This window comes from Oncorhynchus keta, chromosome 2 (assembly GCF_023373465.1).
Source record: "Oncorhynchus keta strain PuntledgeMale-10-30-2019 chromosome 2, Oket_V2, whole genome shotgun sequence".
Classification (NCBI taxonomy): domain Eukaryota; kingdom Metazoa; phylum Chordata; class Actinopteri; order Salmoniformes; family Salmonidae; genus Oncorhynchus; species Oncorhynchus keta.
The window spans coordinates 27,073,163-27,096,469 of NC_068422.1; the positions used below are offsets into that span (position 1 = coordinate 27,073,163).

At 41.6% G+C, this 23,307-nt stretch overlaps 2 protein-coding genes across 5 annotated transcripts in view; both read right to left on the reverse strand.

Moving 5' to 3' along the window:
- pyroxd2 (pyridine nucleotide-disulphide oxidoreductase domain 2) overlaps positions 1-6,381 on the reverse strand; it is a 41,240-nt gene extending 34,859 nt beyond the window's left edge. The window contains exon 1 of the mRNA XM_035794467.2: positions 6,177-6,381. Coding sequence (XP_035650360.1) covers positions 6,177-6,294 — 118 coding nt within the window. The 5' untranslated portion in view covers positions 6,295-6,381. The remainder of the gene's footprint in view (positions 1-6,176) is intronic.
- Positions 6,382-11,769: 5,388 nt separating this feature from the next.
- Positions 11,770-21,419, reverse strand: LOC118398781 (CREB3 regulatory factor-like). 4 transcript variants are annotated; one of them, XM_035794497.2, is made up of 10 exons: positions 21,266-21,419; positions 20,949-21,026; positions 19,978-20,000; positions 19,622-19,734; positions 16,445-16,660; positions 15,508-16,069; positions 15,021-15,210; positions 14,738-14,811; positions 14,290-14,415; positions 11,770-14,191 (listed from the first exon to the last, which is right to left on the reverse strand). In XM_035794497.2, exons 4-10 carry the CDS (start codon positions 19,721-19,723, stop codon positions 14,073-14,075), a joined length of 1,389 nt encoding a protein of 462 aa, XP_035650390.1. In that variant the 5' UTR covers positions 19,724-19,734; positions 19,978-20,000; positions 20,949-21,026; positions 21,266-21,419; the 3' UTR covers positions 11,770-14,072. The 4 variants fall into 4 exon arrangements, with proteins under 4 accessions (XP_035650390.1, XP_035650374.1, XP_035650399.1 ...); XM_035794481.2 differs by having other exon boundaries at positions 19,622-19,738; XM_035794506.2 differs by having other exon boundaries at positions 19,978-20,067.
- Between the last annotated feature and the right edge of the window lie 1,888 nt (positions 21,420-23,307).

Consider the following 23,307-nt stretch of genomic DNA (forward strand, 5'->3'; position numbering starts at 1 on the left):
AATTGCCTTTCACAATGTAATGCTCACATTACTTTTGATAGTGGACTGCAAGAATGTGTACTCCCTAACTCAAGGCCTCTCCAGACTGATATGAAAATCTGTGAAAGGTGTGGAGGAGTAAGAACACCTGCCCAGCAATAAAGACTGATTGCTCATTGTAGACATCGAAGGGGGTTCTAGCTGGGAAGGGGGGGGCATAATAATCATCATCATAGTAATACATTTGACTATACAGTATATCATACTTTTTGTTTCTACTTTACAGTGCTTTTAGAAAGTATTCATACCCCTGGACTTATTCCACACTTTGTGTTACAGCCTGAATTCAAAGTTGATTAAAGAGATTTTTTCTCTCACTTATCTACACACAATACTGTATAAAGACAAAGTGAAAACGTGTTTTTAGACATTTTTGCTAATTTATTGAAACTTAAATACAGAAATATCACACCCCTGAGTCAATACATGTTAATGATATAATCCCCTTTGTCATCTATGCATAGTCACTTTAATAAACTCTACCGACATGTACATAGTACTTCAGCTAACCGGTACGCCCGCACATTGACTCTGTATCAGTACCCCACTTTATATAGTCTCGCTATTGTTATTTTACTGCTGCTCTTTAATTACTTGTTACTTTTCTCTTATTCTTATCCATGTTTTTTTTAAACTGCATTGTTGGTTAGGGGCTCGTAAGTAAGCATTTCACTGTAAGGTCTACCTACACCTGTTGTATTCGGCAGCATGTGACTAATAAAATGTGATTTTATTTAATTACAGCTGTGAGTCTTTCTGGGTAAATCACTAAGAGCTTTATTACACCCCTGGATTGTACAATATTTGAACTTTTTTATTTATTATTCATGCTCCGCAGTGGCGATTTTAGCATGTAAATCTTGGTGGGGCAAACTCAACCATTTGTTTAAGATGCATGCCAGCAACGCTAAAAAAACAACAACACTAAACAATACATTAATTGCCCTATACAAACTGTTAGGGCCTACATAAAGCTGTCTGACAGCGGAGCTTTCCTTCAGCATCATGGAGTGACTCATTACCACAGCTACACCTGTGGCTATCATCTAGCAACAAAACAGTTTATTCAACCTCATTTATTGACTTTTTAAACCATAGCTGACTTGCTTAAACAAATGTGGTTTCTACTGACACCTTGTGGATTTGTGTAAGTCAATAAGAACCGATTTGTCCTTCAATAATAACGAACGGCAACATGAGTTAATATTTGAACCGTACACAGACGTTACATTAATGTTCAGTAAATTCTTAATGTTTGTTTTATATCATTAACACTTACTGTAGCTCTAAGTGTAAGCAAGTGCAAGCAAACAAGCTGCAACGAATAAGGCCTATTCCGTCAGCTCTTCCAAAATGGACACCGACAGAAATTCACATAGACGTTATTTCATATAAGGCCTCAACATCTTGATGAATTTAACTTTACTCTTCTTTAAGTCACTACAGTCACTACCTTTACTGGCCCATGGTGTTGTGAGTGAATGTTTGTCCTTTTAAGCTTGAAAAAGAGACCATTTCAGACAGATGTTTTAAATCCTTCAACCCAGACTTGGACCACACACTAGAGGTCGACCGATTATGATTTTTCAAAACTGATACCGATACCGATTATTGGAGGATCAAAAAAGCCGATACCGATTAATCGGCCTATTTTTTTTTTTTTGTAATAATGACAATTAAAACAATACTGAATTAACACTTATTTTAACTTAATATAATACATCAATGAAATCAATTTAGCCTCAAGTAGATAATGAAACATGTTCAATTTGGTTTAAATAATGAAAAAAACAAAGTGTTGGAGAAGAAAGTAAAAGTGCAATATGTGCTATGTAAGAAAGCTAACATTTCAGTTCCTTGCTCAGAACATGAGAACATATGAAAGCTGGTGGTTCCTTTTAAAATGAGTCTTCAATATTCCCAGGTAAAAAGATTTAGGTTGTAGTTATTATAGGAATTATAGGACTATTTCCCTCTATACCATTTGTATTTCATTAACCTTTGACTATTGGATGTTCTTATAGGCACTTTAGTATTGCCAGTGTAACAGTATAGCTTCCGTCCCTCTCCTCGTTCCTCCCTGGGCTCGAACCAGCAACACAACGACAACAGCCACCATCGAAGCAGCGTTACCCATGCAGAGCAAGGGAAACAACTACTAGAAGGCTCAGAGCAAGTGACGTTTGAAACGCTATTAGCGCGCGCTAACTAGCTAGCCATTTCACTTCGGTTACACCAGCCTCATCTCGGGAGTTGATAGGCTTGAAGTCATAAACAGCGCAATGCTTGACGCACAACGAAGAGCTGCTGGAAAAACGCAAAGAAAGTGCTGTTTGAATGAATGTTTACGCGCCTGCTTCTGCCTACCACCGCTCAGTCAGATACTTAGATACTTGTATGCTCAGTCAGATTATATGCAACGCAGGACACGCTAGATAATATCTAGTAATATCATCAACCATGTGTAGTTTACTAGTGATTATGATTGATTGTTTTTTATAAGATAAGTTTAATGCTAGCTAGCAACTTACGTTAGCTTACTGCATTCGCATAACAGGCAGTCAGTCTCCTTGTGGAGTGCAACGAGAGAGAGGCAGGTCGTTATTGCATTGAACTAGTTAACTAGTTAACAAGATTGGATCCCCCGAGCTGACAAGGTGAAAATCTGTCGTTCTACCCCTGAACGAGGCAGTTAACCCACCATTCCTAGGCCGTCATTCGAAAATAAGAATGTGCTCGGCCCTAATTTAAAAAATCGGCCCTAATTAAGCGGCCATTCCGATTAATCGGTCGACCTCTACCACACACCCTCTCCATCGACTAGCAGACAGGGGAAGACAAATAGTGATTGCTTTGCAACGCTTGCAGTTAGCCACTGATTCCCTCCAAACCACTCATTGTTGAATTTGCGATTTTTCCGACTTATTGTGTAATGTTTATGTCCAATGGCCAATGAGCACCGATACCTTTTATATATAATTTATCTTCATATGACAAGGCTTGAAAGGGATTTGCCAGTAGATTGTCGACATGATTCATGATGATGACTGCTTGTTTAGCTTCCGAGCTATGATTTTGAAAGTAACATGATCAGTCCAATCAAAGCTATGGTAGATTGATGGCAAATCACGTTCTATCTATGGCAGCACCAAAGGGGGCTTGAACTGCCTAGCTCTCCTAATAGATTATGCGGTGACAGTGTCCCCATGAGCAACAGAACACTGGGCCAATCTCAGCGCAACTAGAGATGATTGCCAAAGCAAACGCTCTGTATATTCCGCTGGCTACCCCTCCACACAGAAATCACTGAGCTAGGCTGAAACACCTGCATTTTGGAGCTGCCTTAAGAAAGAGACCATGTTTGTATGTGGCTTTATTCACTCAATAAAATACTTGTCTGCCCCACCGGCCCTGAATGACAGGTCGCCACTGATGCTCTGTCAAGTTGGTTGTTGACAATTTTCAGAAAACGATATAAGTCAAAACTATGACTAGTCCACTAAGGAACATTCAATGCCGCCTTGGTAAGCAACTCCAGTGTATATTTGACCATATATTTTAGGTTATTGTCCTGCTGAAAGGTGTCATACCCTGATCTGTTTCATCATGTGTCGCCCATCTTCCCCATTATCCCCTGTGTATTTATACCTGTGTTTTCGGTCTGTTTGTGCCAGTTTGTCTTGTTTGTTCAAGCCTACCAGCGTTTTGTCTCAGCTCCTGCCTTTCCCCAGTCTCTCTTTTTCTCGCCCATCCTGTCTCTGAGCCCGCCAGACTGACCACTCTGCCTGCACCTGACCCTGACGTCCTGTACCTTTGCCCTACCTCTGGATTACCAACCTCTGCCTGACCTGACCCTGCCTGCCGTCCTGTACCATTACCATTTTTTATGACTACCTCATCTCTGTACCCCACACATACAATTATCTGTACGGTCTCTCAGCAGTGAATTTCAAACACAGATTCAACCACAAAGAACAGGGAGCAATGCCTCTCAAATGACACCTATTGCTAGATGGATACCAATGTAAAAAAGCAGACATTGAATATCCCTTTGAGCATTGTGAAGTTATTATATACACTTTGGATGGTGTATCAATACATCCAGTCACTACAATGATACAGGTGTCTTTCCTAACTCAGTTGCTGGAAAGGAAGGAAACCACTCAGGGGTTTCACCATGATAACACGGGTGACTTTAAAATAGTTACAGAGTTGAATGGCTCTGATAGGAGAAAACTGAGGATGGATCAACAACATTGTTGTTACTCCACAATACTAACCTAACTGAGAGTGAAAAGAAAGCCTGTAAAGTATAAAATATTCCAAAACATGCATCCAGTTAGCAGCAAGGCACTAAACGAAAATTGCAACAAACAAAAAACTAATATTGGCAAAGCAATTCACTTTTTGCCCCGAATACAAAGTGCTATGTTTGGGGCAAATCCAATAAAAAACATTACTGACTACCACTATCTATATTTTAAAGCATAGTGGTGGCTGCATCATGTTATGGGTATGCTTGTAATCATTAAGGACTGGGGAGTTTTTCAGGATAAAAAAATGGAGCTAACCACAGGCAAAGTCCTTGAGGAAAACCTTGTATTGTCTGCTGTCCACCAGACACTGGGAGATTAATTTACCTTTCAGCAGGACTATAACTTAAAACACAAAGCTAAATCTACATTGGAGTTGCTTACCAAGAAGACAGTGAATGTTCCTGAGTAACCAAGTTAGTTTTGACTTAAATCTACTTGAAAATCTATGGCAAGACCTGAAAATGGTTGTTTAGAAATTATCAACAACCAATTTGACAGATCTTGAAGAATTTTGAAAAAGATCATGGGGAAATGTTGCACAATCCAGGTGTGGAAAACTCTTAGAGACTTACCCAGAAAGACTTACAGCTGTAATCGCTGCAAAATGTGTTTCTACAAAGTATTGACTCAGTGTGAACACTTATGTAAATACGATATTTCTGTATTTAATTTTAAACAAGTTTGCAAAAATATGTTTTCACTTTGTCATTACAGGATGTGTAGATTGGTGTCAGAAAAAATATATATATTTTCAATCCATTTTGAATTCAGGCTGCAACACAACTAAATGTGGAATATGTCAAGGGGTATGAATACTTTATGAAGGTACCTGTGTGTGTGTGTGTGTGTGTGTGTGTGTGTGTGTGTGTGTGTGTGTGTGTGTGTGTGTGTGTGTGTGTGTGTGTGTGTGTGTGTGTGTGTGTGTGTGTGTGTAATTACTTTCAGACTTTTTTAGGTAAGATGCCCAAATAATACTTTTCTAGTTGACATATGAGAAAGTTTGAAAAAAAAAAAAGGTTGACTGAATTTTGGCAGTGAGACAAAAACAACAACACGGAGTTACACATGAAATAAACAAACATATAGTCAATAACAACAGAAAACGTATATATGCAGCCTGTGCTAATGAGGTAAGATAAAGGAGGTAAGGCAATAAATAGGCCATAGTGGTGAAATAATTACAATTTAGCAATTAAACACGGGCCTGATAGATATGCAGAAGATGAATGTGCAAGTAGAGATACTGGGGTGCAAAGGAGCAAAACAAATAAATAAATAACAGTATGGGGATGAGTTAGTTGGATGGGATATTTACAGATGGGCTATGTACAGGTGCAGTGATCTGTGAGCTGCTCTGACAGCTGGTGCTTAAAGTTAGTGAGGGAGATATGTGAATATTTTGGGTTATTGACGCAACTCAACAAGCTGGGTAAAAATAATCCAGTGTGTGTTCTGTCCAATATTTACCCAACGCTGGGTAACAAAATAACCAAAATTGGGTTGGTTTTAACAAAGCATTAAAATAACAATTTATAGATGGAGGCCAACGACTCCAAATTAGCCTATAACAGTGTTGTGTCACTGTAGCCTGCCTATCTTACATTTTCATAAAATAAAGTTTTGGGTACCGTTAAGAAAGCCGTTAAACAAGACGTACAAATGATCAGAAACATTGAACAAGTATAGCGCTCCTGCAACTTTGTGTCAATAAAATTGCACAAGCGGCGTGAAAAAAAGTAACTGTCGCAATAGAATCGGAAAGCCCGCGTCATGCACTATGCAGCCCGGTGCAGCTTTTGCCAGTCTCCCTTGTCCCCCTACCTCCTCCGATGATCACCGCGTCGTAGTGGGACTTGACAGCTGAGTGACTGGCTCTTGTCACCATCCCTAGGGTTGTCACTGCCTGCCGAGTACGGCCTGTCCACACCGTCGCAGCCATGACAAACTTGGGTGTACTTTTCCTGGATTCCTCGTTTTTCTTCCTTGCTTCACGCAACTCTGTAGCCCGAACTGAACTCGTACAAGCTCCACCTCCTTGAGCATAGTTTCCCGTAGGTACAGATCCAGGATCAGTTTATTATTGCCCAATCCAGATCCCAACCGTTTATATAAAAGCTCATAAACTGAACAGCATGTAGGGGAAACTTCAATTAATTGAACTGACTGAACTGATTTTCGTATAGTTCTACTAATGTTGATGTTCTATTACTATACTGTATTTAAACTGGATTGTATTTATACATTCCCCTACAATAGTGTGACCAATCCTTTATCCACAGTTACATCAATAAAATCGTATTGAGGGTGATCAGTGCCAGTTCGAAAATGCAATGCTTAAACGCTAATAGGAATGTAAAAATGATAAATGCATTTTTATTTTCATATCAGCATGAATGATTCATGCCACAATTACATTACAAAGTTAAAAGGAAAATACAAAAGGGTTAATTGGTGCTACAGAACACCAGGTTCGAACCCAGGAGTAGATTGGTGTGTTTGTGTAATAAAGACCAAACATTTTCTACTGTATATAGGCTATCATATTGATTTTATTATAAAGACAGTATGCCTACACTTTTACCTAGCAAATTAAAATACGTGTTGTGTCGAGTACAACCACAGATAGAACAAGGAGCATAAAAACTTTTGGTACAACTTCAACTGTCCCAGAACTAGCTTGGTATTTCTATGGTCTATTTTAAGGATTTGGCTGTCTAACCACACACTGACATGCACAGTTCTCTGAGTGAGGTTATTTTCAGGTCTCCATTGAGTGATGAAGTCCCTTTCATCTACAGTTGATGTCGGAAGTTTACATGCACTTATGTTGGAATCATTAAAACAAGGTTTTCAACCACTCCACAAATTTCTTATTAACAAAATATAGTTTTGGCAAGTCGGTTAGGACATCTCCTTTGTGTATGACACAAGTCATTTTCACAACAATTGTTTACAGACAGATTATTCCACGTATAACTCACTGTATCACAATTCCAGTGGGTCAGAAGTTTACATACACTCAGTTGACTGTGCCTGTAATAATAATAATATAATATGCCATTTAGCAGACGCTTTTTATCCAAAGCGACTTACAGTCATGTGTGCATACATTCTACGTATGGATGGTCCCGGGAATCGAACCCACTACCCTGGCGTTACAAGCGCCATGCTCTACCAAATGAGCTACAGAAGGACCACTGTAAACAGCTTGGAAAACTCCAGAAAATGATGTCATGGCTTTAGAAGCTACTGATAGGCTAATTGACATAATCTGAGTCAATTGGAGGTGTACCTGTGGATGTATTTTAAGGCCTACCTTCAAACTCAGTGCCTCTTTGCTTGACATCATGGGAAAATCCAAAGAAATCAGCCAAGACCTCAGAAAAAAACATTGTAGACCTCCACATGTCTGGTTCGTCCTTGGGAGCAATTTCCAAATGCCTGAAGGTACCACTTTCATCTGTACAAACAATAGTACACAAGTAGAAACACCATGGGACCACGCTGCCGTCATACCGCTCAGGAAGGAGACGCGTTCTGTCTCCTAGAGATGAACATACTTTGGTGCGAAAAGTGCAAATCAAATCCAGAACAGCAGCAAATGACCTTGTGAAGATGCTGGAGGAAACAGGTACAAAAGTATCTATATCCACAGTAAAACGTTTCCTATATCGACATAACCTGAAAGGCCGCTCAGCAAGGAAGACGCCACAGCTCCAAAACCGCCATACAAAAGCCAGACTACGGTTTGCAACTGCACATGGGGACAAAGATCATACTTTTTGGAGAAATGTCCTCTGGTCTGATGAAACAAAAATTTGGCCATCGTTATGTTTGAGTTGTTTTTATGTTATGAGGAAAAGGGGGAGGCTTTCAAGCCGAAGAATACCATCCCAACCGTGAAGCATGGGGTGGCAGCATCATGTTGTGGGTGTGCTTTGCTGCAGGAGGGACTGGTGCACTTCACAAAATAGATGGCATCATAAGAGTGGAAAATTATGTGGATATAATGAAGCAACATCTCAAGACATCAGTCAGGAAGTTAAAGCTTGGTCACAAATGCGTCTACAAAATGGACAATGACACCAGGCATACTTCGAAAGTTGTAGCAAAATGGCTTAAGAACAAGAAAGTCAAGGTATTGGAGTGGCCATCACAAAGCCCTGACCTCAATCCCATAGAAACTTTGTGGGCAGAACTGAAAAAGCGTGAGCGAGCAAGGAGGCCTACAAACCTGACTCAGTTACCCCAGCTCTGTCAGAAGTAATGGGCCAAATTCCACCCAACTTATTGTGGGAAGCTTGTGGAAGGCTACCCGAAACGTTTGGCCCAAGTTAAACAATTAAAGGCAATGCTACCAAATACTAATTGTGTGCATGTACATTTCTGACCCACTGGGAATGTGATGAAAGAAATAAAAGCTGAAATTAATCAGTCTCTACTATTATTCTGACATTTCACATTCTTAAAATAAAGTGGTGATCCTAGCTGATGTTAGACAGGAAATCTTTTATGTCAGAAATTGTGAAAAACTGAGTTTAAATGTATTTGGCTAAGGTGAATGTAAACTTCCGACTTCAAATGTATATGTTAGTATTAACCTGTTATCTACTTTCTCAAAACATAAGAGTAATCTGTAAAACAAATAATGAAGCATTATTTGGATAAAACACTGAAGAAGATGTTGGTGAAGAAATTAAATTAAAAGTTGACAGGCAAGTATTTTTTTTTTACTCAAAGACTAGCCAATTAGTCAACTATCTAGTAAATACTTTGGATACGAGGTTGGTGTCTCTTTTTTAAACATAATTAAATGGATATATCTTGTAATTGAACAAAAGAGTAAGGTGGCCAATAACTGGTATGCTGATAATAATGTACATATTGTTTTGCTAAATCGCTTATCAAAAAGTAGTAGTAGTATCTCCACTTAAATGTCAAACATGCTAATTGCTAACCCATTAACTAACATTTTTAAATACACCTGTATTTGGGGAGTTTCTCCCATTCTTTTCTGCAGATCCTCACATTCTCTGTCAGGTTGGATGGGGAGCGTTGCTACACAGCTATTTTCAGGTCTCTCCAGAGATGTTTGATTGGGTTCAACTCCTCGGTCTGGCTGCGCCACAAAAGGACATTCAGAGACTTGTCCTGTAGCCACTCATGCGTTGTCTTGGCTATGTGATTAGGGTCGTTGTCCTGTAGGAAGGTGAACCTTCGTCCCAGTCTGAGGAGCAGGATTTCGTCAAGGATCTCTCTGTACCTTGCTCCGTTCATCTTTGTCTCGATCCTGACTGGTCTCCCAGTCCCACCCACTGAAAAAGATCGCCACAACATGATGCCAACACCACCATGCTTCACCGTAGGGATGGTTCCAGGTTTCCTCCAGACGTGACACTTCATTCAGGCCAAAGAGTTCAATCTTGGTTTCATCAGACCAGAGAATCTTGTTTCTCATGGTCTAAGAGTCTTTAGGTGCCTTTTGGCAAACTCCAAGTGGGCTGTCATGTGCCTTTTACTGAGGAGTGGCTTCCGTCTGGCCACTCTAGCATAAAGTCCTGATTGGTGGAGTGCTGCAGAGATGGTTGTCCTTCTGGAAGGTTCTCCCATCTCCACAGAGGAACTGTAGAGCTCTGTTAGAGCAACAATAGGGTTCTTGGTCACCTCCCGCCCTTCTCCCCCGATTGCTCAGTTTGGCCGGGTGGCCAGTACTAGGAAGGTTCTTGGTGGTTCTTCCATTGAAGCATGATGGAGGCCACTTTGTTATTGGGGGCCTTCACTGCTGCAGAAATGTTTTGGTACCCTTCAGACAACAAAAGTACGGTGCGGTTTCCCAGACACTGATTAAGCCTAGTCCTGGACTAAGAAACAAGCTCAATAGAGCTCGCCAGTTTTTAGTCCTAAACGGAAATGCGTTAGTATTTTCTACCACTGGTTCATTGGGCTTTGCTATGGGGGAAGTTACTTGAGAAAAGCATAGAATTTTGGGATGTATGGCAGAAAATGTACAAAAAGTGACCTTAGCATATGAAGATTCTCATAGAACAAAATGTATAAGATCTTGTAAACCTGTGTTTACCACAGACCTTATTTTCGTCTTTCATCCAAAACACCTCCAACATTAATTTCACCATAGGCTTTGCCCAACGAGCCAAGGCGGAGTTAGCCTCTGTTAGTGCCTACAAAAAGACACCATTACTATTTGTTCTCTATGGGGAATGTCTATTGAAAATGCTTTTTAGTCCAGGATCGGGATTATTCTGTGTCGGGAAACATCCTCCAAGTGTTTGTTTATAATGTATTGGTTGAAAACAGAGTGATATTCCCATTTATGTTTTTCTCAATGCCTATCTTACGCTCTGCCCCTGCGCAGCCTCATCTACAGACATACAGTCATGAGATGTATGTTTCTTTTAACCTCGACACACCCAACAGATGGGCTGTTTGTCCTCCAGACAGAAGAGCTTAAATTTCTCACTGCAGAGCACCTTGGACTGTGCTGAAGCTCTTGGACTCCTCTCCTGTAAGAAGGCCTCACACAGGTTATTCAGAGCCGTGTTGGGGAGAGGTAATTCCTATAATAAGCTAATTTTCCTGCGAACTGGAAATTCCAGAGATTCCTTATATTTCCAGCATTCCTGCAGACAGACTGTACAGATGCTGTGGCTACACGTCAGGAGAACAGGATCCTTAAATATGTCGCCGCAGACAGGACATGATATATGAATATTCCTCAAGGAGAGAAGAACTGGAGCTCATTTCCTTACACAGCATCACTCCCTGCACTGCAATTTATTTGCCAACCTAACTGAAGTTACTAACCTAATTGAATTTGCTAATCTATCTGCTTTCCATCACCCCGTGTACCAGATAACATGTGGACGCATTAATGAAGTCTAGCAGAAGTCTCAAGACCATTACAATTCAACCTTGAACTGTCTCAAACTGCCGACACCCCAACTCTATGTACCCAACACCATAGTGCAGAGGTTAGGCCCTCTATGTACCAAACTCTGCTCCAAGGGGGTATCTGGACAGCTTCTGACATGGCTGCAGTTACCTCTACAACAGATCTAGCAGAGTTGTATTGTCTGGCCAAGCCTCAGAACTTTCTCCCATTAATGCCTCTGTACCACTAGGATAAATTCTCGGTCCACTTGTTTTCTCCATCTTCATTGATGACCTGGTCGATGTCTACGAGAACCCGTTGTACCTTTATGTGTGTGTGGTTTTGCTGAGCATGCAAAATAATATCTCATTTACAGTTCACATGATACAGCATACAGACCAGACTCCAGACATATTTCACATTGTTGTCCCTGTTGAATATGATCATAGCCCATTGTTTTTTCCAATTCAGTATAAATAGTATGAAATGTGCAAACATCATATAATCAACTCATAAAACACTTGGTATTTTAAGAATATAGATTTTTATTGACATACTATAGCAGCAGCTTCAACATAGTAAAATATACATTTACACAGACTGAACAAAACAATGTGTTCTATTTGCACAACACTATCTTTTTAGTTTGTTTCTTTTTCATGCACAGTCAGAGCTAATAAATGGTTCATAAAGGGGTTAACACACATAACAAAATGGCTTATTACATAAGAACTACTGCAAGCTCAGATGTATAGGCTAAAGCTTGAATAAGACTGGGATTAACTATCCTAGCAGATAACTGGACAATACACAGCTTTCTGAAACGACTGCCTCGGGTCTGTTAGGGCGTATGACTCCATACATGGTCATTTCCCAGACAAATCCATTCCTGATCAATATTTTCCCTTGATCACAATATACAGTACTTCTATGAAAATCAACTTCAATAAATGTGCAAGATACTACATTTTTTGTTATGATCCTTTATATGGTTCCTGTGCTGTGACATGTTAACATACACGTCACTTCTTTTCATGTGTGTTTATGCATGCATGTTAAGACATAATAATTTTGTGGGCAGTTATGAAATGTTCCATTATTATTTGGAATTATTGTTTGAGATTAATTGAGGATATGATCAAGCGTCCATTCAATTGAGGATTATTGCCACCTGTGGCAGGGCAGTTCATGACTACTGCAGTGTTAGTAAAGCTATAGCAGGAACTTGTACTTCTCACTGTGCTCCATCGTTCAAGTAAATAGACTACTGTGCTCCTACATTCAAGTACATTAAGTACAATGACAGGACTATGAGTGCAGGAAAGCTATAGGTCCATATCCATAAAGTATCTCAGCGTAGGAGTGTTGGTCTAGGATCAGGTCTTCCCTGTCCTAATCTTATTAAGATTACGCTTTATGAACATGGGCCCTGGGATTATAAAGACTACACATCAAATGGGTACACTATGCTTTTCCTCTCAGAAATCACAGCAGGAAAGATGTACTCACTTCCATTTTTGCAAAGATAGAATAGTAAACGTTCAGGTTTGTAGAGGTTATAAAATTAGTATTTTTTACCACAGATTAAGTTGTGTTTTCTATATTGTATTATATAGAAATATTAGTAGCACAAAGAGAGGCAAAGAGAGATGTGGTTCTGTGCGTGTTAGTATTTACTCTCAAAGAGCATTCAAAAGGCACAGGCTACACAAAGTACCATAGACCTACCTAGATAGAGAGATCCAAATCTTTGAATCTAACAGTTACAGTACTGTGGGTTTAGGACAGGGATGGACAACTCTGGTACTCAGGGGTGCAGCAGCGTCCGCTGGTTTTCTTATCTTCCTGTGGCACTTAATTTATCAATTAATATCGCTCATTGCTGAGAGAACACACGCCCGGGCCCATGTCAAAAAAAGTGTCTCAGAGTAGGAGAGCAGATTTAAGATCAGGTCCCCCCTGTCCATGGAATCCTATCCATTATGATCTAAAAGGAAAAACCTAGCCTTTAATCAACTCCTACTCTGAGACTCTTTGTGAACATGGGCCCAGGTTTCCCAGGTAGAAGTCAGTCACTGATTTGCAGGAAAAAACTAAAACCAGTAAACACATTGCCTTCCTGAAGACCGGAGTTGTGCATTCCTGGTTTAAGGTTATTATTATCATCCTTTCGACACAGGTTCATCTGTAGAGCAGTACAGTACATTATGATAGCAGTTTTAAAGAGGATCTGTAGAGATAGACAAAAATAGCATTTACCTTAAAGGATAGCAGAGACATAAAACGACCATGCAAGCAGCATCTTTGAGAACCATTGTGCAACATTCACATGATGCCAAAGTCGTCCCTCGTCTGTCTGTTTATCCATGCCCTTTTGGTTTACAGTACAATTCTAAATGGACGTCAAGCTAAACAGCTTACTCATCGTGTCCACTGTTATAAGCACCATATTCACTGTCACTCCTCTCCCTGTTCTCCGAGAATACATAGTGTATAACTACAACTAGCTAGCAGCACACAGTGTCTTCCTTTAGGCACAATGGGGTATACTACAGTACATAATGCAATAAATACACTGGAATCATGCACACTCCCTTATACACAAACACACACGCCATATGTTACCGTTCTGAGACACTCATCAACTATACTGTAGCAGCTAGAGACCAAGACACAGTGCAAGCCTAACAAGACAGTTCACCCAGATCCTATCTACCTAAGAGTTTGTGTGTGTGTGTCCGTCTATCTGTCCTACCTTCTCTCCATGTCAGAAAGTGCGAAGTGAAGGGAGAAGCGGACAGGATAGTGACTCTGGTGGGGAGAAGAGGTTAAAGGCTAGGGTCCGATGACCCTCCTTCTCCCTGAGTACCTCTGGTGCCCTGTCCCCCGGCATGGTTCTTCAAGATCCTCTCCACAAACACTTTGCCTCGACCTGCTACACGTGGCCCTGCACACACACACACAGACATGGAAGCACATAAACATCCACACAATTAACATACACTAACAGGGTCCCATGAAAGTGCAAACAATCTACATACTCACCAGCTGATTCCTTCAGAATGTCCTCCAGTCGATCTCTCAGAGCGCCTCGCTCGGTCTCTTCCTCTCTGCTCTCCACTCTCTGGCGGATCAGCTCCTTTATCTGCAGCACCGCCCCCAGCAGGCAATCTGAAGGAATTACACCATCAGAGACATGAAGGATTGACTGAAGGAGCTAAAATGGCAGCCTGGTCTTTAGGACCAGATGTAACACAGTAAACGTAAATATGGGACACTCAAATTAGTATGATATGTTACATTTGGTATGGTTACATAAGACAGATGGTTACTTAACGCGAATATCTAGCAATCCAATGGTTAATTACGAACTTTTCAACTACTTGAAACATGGTCCTGGCTAGAAACACATTTTTACACCGTGGTTCACCACTAGACCCCATAACAACAGCTTTAGGTGGGTCACCGATTATGATAGGCATAAATGACTCACCATACTCCTGGTTCAGCCCCCACAGTTTGATTTTGTTGGCCTCATGCTGGGCTTTCTTTTTCAGCCGACACGCTCTTCAGAGAGAGAGAGAGAGAGAGAGGACAGTTTACCAACCTATCGCCAGGACTTATGCTCCACTACACTCACTAGCCCTTACTGTAGCTATACACACCCTGCTGTGCAAATCAAATGGACGTCTGAAAGTGCTGTGTGGAAAAGCCACCAGAACAGGAAAGTCAGTGTGCGTGTGTGCGTGTGCGTGTGTCCCGGGGTGTATGTGTACCTGGAGGCCAGTTTGTTCCTCTCCTTTCGTGTTGGTGCCCTGGCAGTAACAGGCAGGTCACTGACAGGAGTCATGCCCTCCAGAGCAGAGCTGAGTGCGTGGAGCTGCTCCCCCAGGCTCTGTAGCTTCACAGGGCTAGGGGTCAGGTCACTGGCGTCTGTACGACGGGCTTTCCTCTGGCCTTGCTTACCTAGGGAACACACAGGGTTTTTGTCTGTAAGTCACTCTGGATAAGAGCATCTGCTAAATTACTAAATGTAATTGTATGCTTCACCAACCACTCAATACGCAACTGACAGTACATTTTACATCTGAATTTCCTCGTGTGTATATGTGACCCACCGAATGAGTGTTGATAAATTAACACTGCCAGAGTGTTGGGTCTCCAACACCGTGGTTGTTGAAATGGACATATATGTTCTCAATTTAATGTAAAATGTTTTACATCTTTCATTCCATTGTACATTTGTGGGCCTTGGGGTCTCACCATTGGTGGAGGTCCCCCCTATCAGACACATGGTGCTGGGTAGGGTGCTAGGGCCCCAGATAATGTCCCCTCCATCTTTCTCTTCATCCTTTCCCTCATCTCTCCCTTTGGCTCTCCTGCTATCTCTTTCTCCATCTCTCCCCAGGTCTGCCTCACTGTAGAGGCTACATTCCCAGTAACACCAGCGTTTTTTTGGTCTCACATGGGACTGAAGCTCCTCCTTTTCCTTCACTTCCTCCATGGCTTCTCTCCCCTCCTCTTTCTCATCTTCTTCCTCTTTCTCCTCTTCTCCAATATCACAGTCCGTTCCTTGACTAGACTCAGTGTCTAGCTCACTCTGTAGAGAGTAGTTATGTTCTTCACTGTGGACCTCCAGATCCACAGGAAGTGATACCCTCTCCTCCTGAACCACCTGATGCAGCCCTTTCCTATCTTCACTCTCCTGCCCTCTAGCCTCTTGGTTCCAGGGCCCTGGATCTCTCCCAGTCAGGGGGTGGTGTCCAGCCTTCCTCAGCTGCCTGCCCCCTAGTCTCTGGGATAACCATGGTTCTTCTCTGCTTCCCTGTGGAGAGCAAAACAGAGTAGGTAGAGGTTAAGGGCTCAGACACAACAATAGCGTTTGCTGGCCGAGAGTACTTAGTATCTCTGAACGTAATTTTCGAAACCGAGAGCGCACCGATTTTACATGTAGAATCACGTGAAAAATGTTGGCACTCAGACATTTACACCAGGTGGTCCCTAAAACACAGCACGCTTAACATTCGGCAGACAAACACTAGAGCCACAATCGGTGCGATGTGTGCGAGCGTTAAACCAGTGTGACTTAGATTTACATTCCCCAAATGCAGAGTTCCTAAGGAGTGACTTCCAGCAATCTAATGGATAAGGTCAGTGATGATGTTAATCTGGGTAATCTACGGTTATAAGTAACCCCTACCTCAGGTGAGACGGAAGAGCGTTCGCAGCTTGGTGGAGTCCTCTCTGGGCTGCCTTTGGTATAGCGTGTAATGTCATCCAGGGCCGAGACGTCCCAGCGACGCTCGGAGGTGTGTGTGTCATCAGTGGTAGAGTCTTCTAAGAGATCACTGAGTAACTCACATCCACGCTGCTGGCCTCGACACAGGGCTGGGGGCCCCAACATCACCACCACACACTACAGCACAGAGACAAAACATACACTACATGACCAAAAGTATGCGGACACCTGCTTGTCGAACATCTCATTCCAAAATCACGGGTGTTAACATGGAGTTGGTCCCCCTTTTCCTGCTATAACAACCTCCACCCTTCTGGGAAGGATTTCCACTAGATGTTAGAACATTGCTGTGGGGAATTGCTTCCATTCAGCCACAAGAGCATTAGTGAAGTCAGGCACTGATGTTGGGCGATTAGCCCTGGCTCCAGGTCGGCGTTCCAATTCATCCCATAGGTGTTCGATGGGGTTGAGTTCAGGGCTCTGTGCAGGCCAGTCAAGTTCTTCCACACCAATCTCGACAAACCATTTCTGTATGGACCTCGCTTTGTGCACAGGCATTGTCATGCTGAAACAGGAGAGGGCCTTCCCCAAAATGTTGCCATAAAGTTGGAAGCACAAAATCGTCTATAATGTCATTGTATGCTGTAACATTAAGATTTCCCTTTACTGGAACTAAGGGGCCTAGTCCGAACTAGAGGTCGACCGATTATGATTTCTCAACGCCGATACCGATTATTGGAGGACCAAAAATGCCGATACCGATTAATCGGCCGATTTAAAATAATAAAAAAACTTGTATTTGTAATAATGACAATTTCAACAATACTGAATTAACACTTATTTTAACTTAATATAATACATCAATAAAATCAATTAGCCTCAAGTAGATAATGAAACATGTTCAATTTGGTTTAAATCATGCAAAAACAAAGTGTTGGAGAAGAAAGCAACACAACGACAACAGCCACCACATCGAAGCAGCGTTACCCATGCAGAGCAAGGGAAACAACCACCCCAAGGCTCAGAGCGAGTGAAGTTTGAAACGCTATTAGCGCATGCTAACTAGCCAGCCATTTCACTTCGGTTACACCAGCCTCATTTCGGGAGTTGATAGGTTTGAAGTCATAAACAGCGCAATGCTTGACGCACAACGAAGAGCTTCTGGCAAAACGCACGAAAGTGCTGTTTGAATGAATGTTTACGCGCCTGCTTCTGCCTACCACCGCTCAGCCAGATACTTAGATACTTGTATGCTCAGTCAGATTATATGCAACACAGGACACGCTAGATAATATCTAGTAATATCATCAACCATGTGTAGTTAACTAGAGATTATGATTGATTGTTTTTATAAGATAAGTTTAATGCTAGCTAGCAACTTACGTTTGCTTACTGCATTTGTGTAACAGGCAGTCTCCTTGTGGAGTGCAATGAGAGAGAGGCAGGTCGTTATTGCGTTGGACTAGTTAACTGTAAGGTTGCAAGATTGGTTCCCCGAGCTGGCAAGGTGAAAATCTGTCTTTCTGCCCCTGAACGGGGCAGTTAACCCACCATTCCTAGGCCATCATTGAAAATAAGAATGTGTTCTTAACTGACTTGCCTAGTTAAATAAATATTTTTAAAAATATTTTTATTTTTAAATCGGCGTCCAAAAATACAGATTTCCGATTGTTATGAAAACTTGAAATCGGCCCTAATTAATCAGCCATTCTGATTAATCGGTCGACATCTAGTCCGAACCATGAAAAACAGCCCCAGACCATTATTTAATCAGTCCAGAAAACATGTTTCCACTGCTCCAGAATCCAATGTCGGTGAGCTTTACGCCACTACAGTCGACACTTGGCATTGCACATGGTGATCTAAGGCTTGTGTGCGGCTGCTCGGCCAAATACAAATCAATTTCATAAAGCTTCTGACAAACAGTTACTGTGCTGGTGTTGCTGCCAAAGGCAGTTTGGAACTCGTAGTGAGTGTTCCAACCGAGGACAGATGCTTTTTACACGCTAGGCGCCTTTATTCGTCACGTGCCAGTCAAGATGCTCTCAATGGTGCAGCTGTAGAACTTTGAGGATCTGAGGGCCCATGACAAATCTCTCCAACCTTCTGAGGGGGAAGAGGTGTTGGCATACCCTCTTCAAAACTGTGTTGGTGTGTTTGGACCATGATAGGTCCTCAGTGATGTGGACACAGAGGAACTTGAAGCTCTTGACCGTCTCCACTACAGCGATGTGAATGGGGGAGTTCTCAGCCCTCCTTTTCCTGTAGTCCACAATCAGCTTCTTTGTCTTGCTGACCTTGAGAAAGAGGATGTTATCCTGGCACCACGCTAACAGGTCTCTGACCGACTCCCTAAAGGCTGTTTCATCGTCACCAGTGATCAGGCTGTCGTATCAGGCTGTCGTACCACTGTCGTATCGTCAGCAAACTTGATGATGGTGTTGGAGTCGTGTGTGGTCACGCAGTCGTGGGTGAACAGGGAGTACAGGATGGGGCTAAGCATGCACCCCTGAGAGGCCCCCTTGTTGAGGGTAAGCTTGGCGGATGTGTTGTTGCCTACCCTCACCACCTGGAGGCGGCCCTTCAGAAAGTGAAATATCCAACTGCAGAGGCAGTTGTTTAATCCCATGGTTCTTAGTTTAGTGATGAGCTTGGAGGGCACTATGTTGTTGAACACTGAACTGTAGTCAATGAACAGTATTCTCACATAGCTATTCCTTTCATCTAGGTGGGAAAGGGCAGTGTGGGGTGCAATAGACATTGCATCATCTGTGGATTTGTTGGGGCGTTATGTGAATTGGAGTGGGTCCAGGGTGTCTGGGTCTATGGTGTTGATGTGAGCCATGACCAGCCTTTCAAAGCATTTCATGGCTACAGACGTGAGTTCTACGGGCGACAGTCATTTAGACAGGTTACCTTGGCGTTCTTGGGCACGGGGACTATGGTGGTCTGCTTGAAACGTGGGTATTACAGACTTGGTCAGGAAGATGTTAAAAATGTAATTGAAGACACTTGCAATTGTTTATAATTATCTGGTATTCACTTCCAAAGGTTGCTGTAATTTTGGGACTGATTCAGATGTGGGTCACACTACAAGAGGACTCGTGGCCAGAATAAAATGTTTTCCCCTGCACCTACCTGATCTGACTCTATGCTGCCCCCTGTAGGAGAGACAGTGAATGGCTCTGAAGTCGCAGATAACCCATGGGTCCCATACGCCTCACCAAAGAAAGGCTCCATCCCACTGCTACCTGGCTGGAGAGCAAGTGGGGGAAAGACAAAGAGAGAAGGGCAGGAGGCCAGAGAGAGAAAGATAAAGAGAGAGGGAAAGACAGATGACTATCAGTTCTCATATTGTACAATAGCCCCCATTACATCAGTAACCTAGCAACTCGACATGGAGTATCCATAGAAATACATTCTATTTCTATGGGAGTATCTTTATATTATGAAGTATAATGTATAATACAACAAAGTATAACAAGGCTGTGTACCTGAGGCATGGTGGTGCTTGGACCTGGTCAGAAGCAGAAGGAAGGGTTAGCAGTTTAGAACGGTTAGCTTCCTCATCATCAGTACACAAACTGCAAGAGGTCAGAGTTCACATCATCTCATAATAGACTGACAGAGAGTTAGCCTTAACATTAACAAATGTTATAGAGGAGCTGAATTATCACTGCAGTAAGACATATGCCTGAGCAAGACCATATAGCGTCCATAAAATGTATTTATAGCTGGTAGAGAAAAGAAGGGATGATCTGCTACATACAGTTTGGGAGTCATTCAATCAAGAACCACTACTTATTATAATGTATGTGTACTATGATTGTTCACATACTTTCTGAACAACTAGCAGGACTGTTAAAACAACTATTAGGAAAAAAATAGGGTTGCTGTTTCCATTGTATGAGCACAGAGCAAGCGAGCGAGCAGATGAAAGACTATCTAATATCCACAGCCAACCTCCTGTGCCCCAGATCCCTAAAATAGTAATAATCAGTCATTTCACTGTGTCTCTCTCTCACACACACACACACACACACACACACACACACACACACACACACACACACACACACACACACACACACACACACACACACACACACACACACACACACACACACACACACACACACACACACGATAAATAAATATATCTAAGGAATTGTTCAGTGCATTCTAGAATGTTCCGTTGAACTCTAAAGTGGTGAAAAAAAGATGAAGAAAGAGAGGGGTGCCTAGTTATTTCCAAGAAATAAGACAATAGCAACCTCTGTACTTGACAGCTGTCGGATGAATATTTTCACAATAAACTGACTGTTATTCTCATACATAGACCCAAATCTAGCTGTATGTCCTTCAAGTCCTTTAAAACCAAATTTGGCCAAAAAATATCACCCTGACACTTTCCCTGAAACTCAAGATACGAAAATGCATTATTTTAAACGAACAGCTGTCTTACCTCCTGCATGGACGGTGTGTCACATTTTCCTATGTTGAAGCGCGCACCCGTCATCTGTCAACGCGCAGTCCCGCGATTCTGACAGAAAATAGGTTAAACGTTTGACCACTAAATATGATGCAACATATTAACGCTATTCCATTTTTATGAGTCCTACACATCTATAACATGGGATGCCACTGTTTAGAACACAGGAAGAGTGCATCAGTCGCATTGAGTGGCATAAGAGCCGCAACAAATTAAAACCACCCTAACTAGGCTACAGGGACATTGCTCGATCCATGTCTACCTTTGCTGTAGTAGGCTAGGCTACTTACAGTCAACTGTTCCATCAGTCAAAAGTACAAAGTTACATATATCTCTGTAGACCGATTTACTTCTCCACAAGTCCGCAGAAATTAATCGAATTGAAATAAATGAAATGTGGTCCTCTAGACGGCTATCGTCGCTAAATATTATTTGGTCATTGTTATGAACAGCTGGCTTTGGAATGGTCTAGCCATAGGGAAACAAGGATACATTTTTCGTTATTTCTAATGAATACACACGTATGTTGTTAACATGTATTGCATTACTGTTATCAAAATAACATAGTCATGTTCAAGATTTCATTATGCTAGTCTATATTTCCTCTAAACGCGGTAATGTGTAACTTTTTGATAAATAATTCCCCTCACATCCCAAATGGTTCCATCCAGGATCAGCTGTGAAGGTAGAGTGTAGGATTTGTTCTCAGGAACGAAGAGTAAGTAAGGAAGGAAATGAAACGAGAACACCAGTCATATAATTTGTGGAAGCAGATATGTCTGAAATGTAAGGGGAAATTCGAAATATATTGTGTGTGTGTGTGTGTGTGTGTGTGTGTGTGTGTGTGTGTGTGTGTGTGTGTGTGTGTGTGTGTGTGTGTGTGTGTGCGTGCGTGCGTGTGTGTGTGTGTGTGTGTGTGTGTGTGTGTGTGTGTGACAATAGTGGTAGGTGGATCAGTGGTAGGTGGATCGTTTGTCCAGATCTGCAATAGGCTAACTAATAATCATACCTCACATACAATTATTCAAACTGCATCAATTGTCTATATGAAGCCACAAGAACAATATATGAAACCACAAGAACAAATAGGAATAGCTGATAGGCCAGGTGCATCATTGCGCATGAAAGAACAGTGAAGACATGCAGCTTAAAAAGCTCCCTATTGATCTTGTTTAGGAACAATACAATTATTCTACCTAGACTAGTTTACAACACCACAATGCAATGAATAATTGCATTATTGTTTTCAAGTGAGTACAAAATTGACGAGTACAAATAGAGTACAAAATGGCGCAAAAGCCATGTGATTTGAATGTTTAATTCAAAATGTATTGCCTTTTATATGTGGCATAAACACAACCAGTGACAGACAATGCTTTAGTTTGATTAGGCTACTTCAAAAGTCTCCTGTAAGCATGCACACGATCGTCCAAAATATAATTTCAATTACCATCCAACCTTTTTATGTGAGTGAAGTACATGTTGGATAAAAAATGTAACGACATCATGAAAAGCATGCAGTTTATTACACGTGAAATAAGTTATGGTTAACTTCACAGGGTGGTGAAAGTACACAGTGATAAGATTGATGCTCCTTTCAATAAATATTGAGTCTTATTCTGGTGACATGATGATCGATGCTTGGCTGCCGTTTGACAAATAAAAATAATGTCACACTGTTGTACATGATAATCTCATCATCTCGGCTATACTCAAGGGCGTAACTTTCTCATATTGGGTGGGTCTGGGTCAGTGGGTTTCAGGGTCAGCACCTGTCTAGGGGGGTCCAGGGGCATTACTTTTTTTTAAAGAAATAACTGTGAAAATGTTGTTTCTGGTGAATTTTTAAGGGAAATTACATCCCAAACTTTCCTGATAATTGGTCAGTATATCCCAACCGCAACTGAAATATCAATAATTTCTGTATTACTGTAAACTGTTGGTCTAACTATATCAGTTCAGAAAGTAACTGTTACGGTTTTCCTCCGGTGAAGGAGAGGCAGACCAAAATTCAGCGTGGTTATTTCGATACATGTTTAATAAAAGATAAACACGAACAATACAAAACAATAAACGTAACATGAAAACCTAAACAGCCTTATCTGGTGCAAACAAACACTGAGACAGGAACAATCACCCACGAAACACTCAAAGAATATGGCTGCCTCTGCCACCTGCCTCTGATTGAGAACCACTCCAGGCAACCATAGACTTTTCTAGACAACCCCACTATACCACAATCCCAATACCTACAAAAAAAACAAGACAAAACACACCATATAATAAACCCATGTCACACCCTGGCCTAACCAAAATAATAAAGAAAACACAA